This window comes from Chrysochloris asiatica, unplaced genomic scaffold, assembly GCF_000296735.1.
Source record: "Chrysochloris asiatica unplaced genomic scaffold, ChrAsi1.0 scaffold00260, whole genome shotgun sequence".
Lineage (NCBI taxonomy): Eukaryota > Metazoa > Chordata > Mammalia > Afrosoricida > Chrysochloridae > Chrysochloris > Chrysochloris asiatica.
In genome coordinates, this window is record NW_006408778.1 from 618,419 (window position 1) to 623,443 (window position 5,025).

General features: G+C 37.9%; 1 gene segment (V, D, J or C); it reads left to right on the forward strand.

The window, feature by feature from the left end:
- Positions 1-300: 300 nt before the first annotated feature.
- On the forward strand, positions 301-4,158 carry LOC102832455 (the record flags this gene model as incomplete). The annotated part of the segment is given in 3 exon segments: positions 301-346; positions 433-745; positions 4,134-4,158. Coding segments are annotated over 3 exon segments (384 nt in total), but the record flags the coding sequence as incomplete, so codon positions are not given.
- Between the last annotated feature and the right edge of the window lie 867 nt (positions 4,159-5,025).

The following is a 5,025-nucleotide window of genomic DNA, read 5'->3' on the forward strand; positions in this document are numbered from 1 at the left end:
ACCCAGAGTTTCAGGATGTGGTAGAGGATCCAGGTTCTCAATTTGCACATGAATAATCAAAACCCCATGATTTGCATCTTTAGTATTCCTCACTTGTCTGGTTGTGTGTCTTGGAAATCATCAAAAAATTAAAATTTTCCTCAAATCGGTCCCAGACCTAAGTCTTAAATATTCTGCCTCATAAATATGTAAATAATCTGAAGTTCACTACATCAGATAAGGATATATCTGCGTTCCTAGAGCCCAACCAACAACCATACCACTCTCCATTAGATGTTCTGGGATAACAGCTGTCTAACCATGGACTGGACTTTGAGAGTCGTTTTGTTAGTTGCAGCAACTACAGGTAAAATAGTTACAAATTCCCAGGGATGGGGAAGGGGCTTTGGGTATTCATGTGAAATTTCATCCACCCCAATTTACTCTCAGCAGGTGGCCAATCCCAGGTCCAGTTGGTGCAATCTGGAGCTGAACTGAAGAAGCCTGGGTCATCAGTGAAGATCTCCTGCAAGACTTCTGGATACACCTTCACTAGCTATTATATACATTGGGTGCGTCAGATCCCTGGACAAGGGTTTGAGTGGATTGGGTATATTTATCCAGGCAATGGTGGAACATACTACGCCCAGAAGTTCCAGGGCAGAGTCACCATCACCAGTGAAAAGTCCACAAGCACTGGCTACATGGATCTAAGCAGTCTGAGCTCTGAGGACACAGCCATGTATTACTGTGCGAGAGACACGGTGTGCTAACCACATCCTGAGTGTGTCAGAAACCCTGAATGAGAAGGCAACTGCACTGACTTTAGAGATGATAGGGATAATTAGGCTGCAGGCATGCTTATTGTGTTGTTGTTGCTGCTGTTAGGTGCCATTGAGTTATTTCTAACTCATAGCAACATTGTATACAACAAAACAAAACATAGCCTGGGCCTAAACCTTATTCACAATTTCTACATTTTAGACTACTGTTGTTGCGTCTGTGTCAATCAATCTTGGTTGGAGTCTGACCCTCCACTTCACCAAGCATGATGTCTTTCTTCATGGGATTTTCCTCCTGATAACATGTCTGAAGTATGAAAGACAAAGTCTTGCCATTTGAATCTTAAGAGAATTGTGGGTGTATTTCTCTCAAGACAGATTTGATTGTTCTTCTGTAAGATCATACTTTTCTACAACATTATAATTCAAATAAATCAAGTAATATTTGGGCTTCTTTATTCAGGTTCAAATTTAACATACTTATGAGGCTATTTAAAATACCATGGCAAATCTACCCTCTGTGGAGTGCCTAAGTGGAGCAACGATGCTGGGTGGCCAAGACACAGAATCTGGTAGGAGGCTTTGGAAAAGCTGTGGACTGAGCTGTGCTGGGGCTGGTAGCTGAGTGTGAAAAGAATGTCAGTCAGTGAGAAATCCACTTACGCTGAGGAGATGAGCATCAAAAGTAGCACTATGACTCATTGGAATAATCTTGAAAGCTATGTGGGATTGGCATATCTCCACAATGAAGTATACAGATAATTAGTGAAGAGAGGTTTTGAATTCACAGTTATGACAGTAGGTGAATCTGGATGGGGAAAGTCAACATTAATCAACTCAGTATTCCTCACCTATTTGTATTCTTCAGAGTATCCAGGTTCTGCCCCTAGACTAAAAAGACTGTATTGGTGCAACAATCCAAAGTTTTAATCAAAGAATGTGGAGTTCAGTTAATATTCATGATAGTTGAAACCCCAGGATTTGGAGATGAAGTAGCAATTAATTATTTATTACATTGATAATAAATTTGCAGACTATATAAATGCAGAATTTCGAGTGAACAGATGTCAGATGCCTGACAAGAGAGTGCAGTGTTGTTTATACTTAATTGCTTCCTCATGATTTTGGGTTTAAATCACTGCATATTGAATTTATGAAGCATTTACATGAAAAAGTGAGTATCATCCCCTTTATTGCCAAAGCAGAAAAAAATCACACCAGAGGAGTGCCGATAGTTTAAAAAACAGATAATGAAACAATTTAAATATTAACAGAAGAAGCAGAGATAGATAGCGAGGTGTCTCAATGCAGGCACAAAAACACCAGAGAAGACACATTCCCAAAACTGTTCCAGAATATTAGATGTAATATAAAGTGGGGTGGGGAGCATCAGATTTCCACACCCATCTGTGGGGAAATCTGACTGTAGTAGGAATACACAATGATTTTGGATTGGGATGTTTCCTGTGGGCCCCTCAGCCTGGGAAGAGATCAGAGAGTGGGGACACAGCCAGGAGGACACTGTGCTGAAATCACAGAGTTTCATCTGGAAAAAACGTGTGATGGCATTTTTTTTTTTTTTTAACTTTAATTTTCTACTCTCCCCTGTTGCACTCTCTCTGCTCATCTTGGTACCTTCAGGCAAGTGAACGCACGCACCCAGAAGGGTCCAGCATTGCACACACGGTACAATTTTCCCATGGCATAAAGAAGAATTCCCTGAAATCCCCAGTGGTTCCAGAAACTAATCCTTAAGCTGCTTCTTTTGGCATCTGTCTCTGGGACATAGCCCTTAATTTGACCTAGGTGGAACCCTTTTTACTTGCCTTATTTAAGATGTGAAAGCAGGTCTGGCCATAGAGCCAAACCATATTTTCACTTTGTTAAACCCTAAAAGACATAAAAGACAAGAGACAACACCAACTACTATATACAAGGATGCAGCAATTTTGAGAACTGTATTGTACATACACAGATATGTATGTGTAAGTACACTGTACATACAACTGACCTTCAGAGATAAAAATAGTGGACAATCTGTCTTCATTTAATTTCTTAATATCTATCTGCACACCTCCATGGTGGTGACAAGAGAAGGGGACTGATTGAGTGGACACCTGACCCCTGCTAGAGATTTCTATTGCACACACACACTGACCTGAGCAGCAAAGATTACTGGACAGTTAGGTACAGTTTTATTTTTGGTTTTGTGTAGTGGTTTTTGTCTCTGCTTTAATATTGTTTTTGTTTATGGTCCAAAAGGTCTCACTTTTTTCCTGGGCATGGGAGCTTTCTCTCTGTATGTTACCCAAGAATCGAAAGCAATCATGGCCATATAACCAAGCTACAAACATACCCCATAATATCGCACCATCCAGACCAGAGCCAATACCAGCTGCTAGTCACTAAAAAGATAGCGAACGCTTGCTAAGATAGTCTGCAGCTGAGTAATAAGAGACTTGAAAGGAAGCCTATCTCCAGATCACATCCAACAGGAGACACAATAAGCTTAACAACACAACAATATACACTCATTTAATCATTGAAAACATATCTAAGTATTGAAAATTTCCAAAGAATAAACAACAAAAAAACAAACAAACTGAAAATAGTAACTGAGACGAATGTGCTAGAGGCAGACATAAACTTCCCAATAGAAGAAGAGAAGGCTTTGGATTTGTCTGAGAAGGAATTCAGAAGAATGATATATTGTCAACTTAAAATGCTCCACAGAGGGTTGAAGGAAAATAAGGAAGAAGTCAGGAATGCACTACAGGAACAATCAAACAAGATAGATCTATCATTGGAAACAATTCAAAACCTGCAAAAAGAAGTCCAGATGATTAATAATAAGAGATCAGAAATTGAAAATACACTGAAAGGGCAAAGGAGTAGAAATGAAGAGATGGAAGCCAGACCCAGAAACCTGGGAGACAAATCTCTCAATAATGCTAAGACAGAAGAACAAGCAGAAAAAAAAAGGATAAAAACAAAACAAAACAAAAACTTAAGAATGATTGGCATTCCCAGCAGGAAGAAGCACATAAATCCAGAGAGAAGAATGTTGAGGAGAATCTGGAAGATAATTTCCTTAATATCTTGAAGAATGAGAAGATAAGCATTCAAGAAGCTCAACGACCTTCAAGAAAGATAGACCCCAAAGGAATAGAACCAATAAATATCATAATCAATCTCTCCAAAATCAAAGACAAGTTTTAGTTGTTGTTAGATGCCATCCAGTCGGAAACGACTCATAGCCACCCTATGCACAGCAGAAAGAAGCAATGAACTTAGATGCAAAAATTTTCAGCAAAATCCTAGCCAACAGAATCCAAAAACATATAAAAACAATTGTTTATCATGACCAAGTAGGGTCATATCAGGGATGCAAGGATGGTTTAATGTTAGAAAAATAATCAATGTAATCCACCATTTGAATAAGGTAAAAGAAAAAAACAAAACAAAAACATATGATCATATTAATTGGTACAGAAAAGGCATTTCACAAAATCAAACATCTATTCCTGACAAAAACACTGAACAAAGTAGGAATTGAAGGAAAAAACCTCAATATAATTAAGAGCATATATATAATAGCAGTAGCCTGCATTACTCTCAATGAAACGAAACCAAAAGCCTTCCCTCTGCAAACAGAAAACAAACAAAATTGCCCTTTGTCACCATTCCTATTCAATAGTGTGCTGGAATTCTTAGTCAGAGCTATACAGCAAGATAGATAATTTAAAGGCATCCATATTGGCAAAGAGGAAGTAAAACTCTCTTTATTTGCAGACAGTATTATTTTATATATATATATATATATATATATAATATCCCAAAGACTCAGTAAAAAAAGCTACTAGACCTCATTGGAAGATTTAGCAAAGTGGTAGGGTATAATATCAACATAAAAAAATCAGTTGTATTACACTATACTAATAATGTCAGCACTGAAAAGGACATTAAGAAAGCAATAGCATCTACAATAGCCACCCAAAGAATGAAATAGTTGGGAATAAATGTAACCAGAGAAAACAAAGGACCTCTACAAAGAAAACTTCAAAACACTACTACAAGAAACCAAAAGAGACTTCTAAAAATGCTCCTGGATAGGAAGACTTAACATTGTGAAAATGTCAGTGCTACCCAAAGCAATTTGCATTTATTACACAATCCCAATTCAGATGTCAAAGGCATACTTTTGAGAGATAGAAGAAAAAAAAATTTCAAATTTTGTATGGAAAGAGACCCATGATAAATAAAA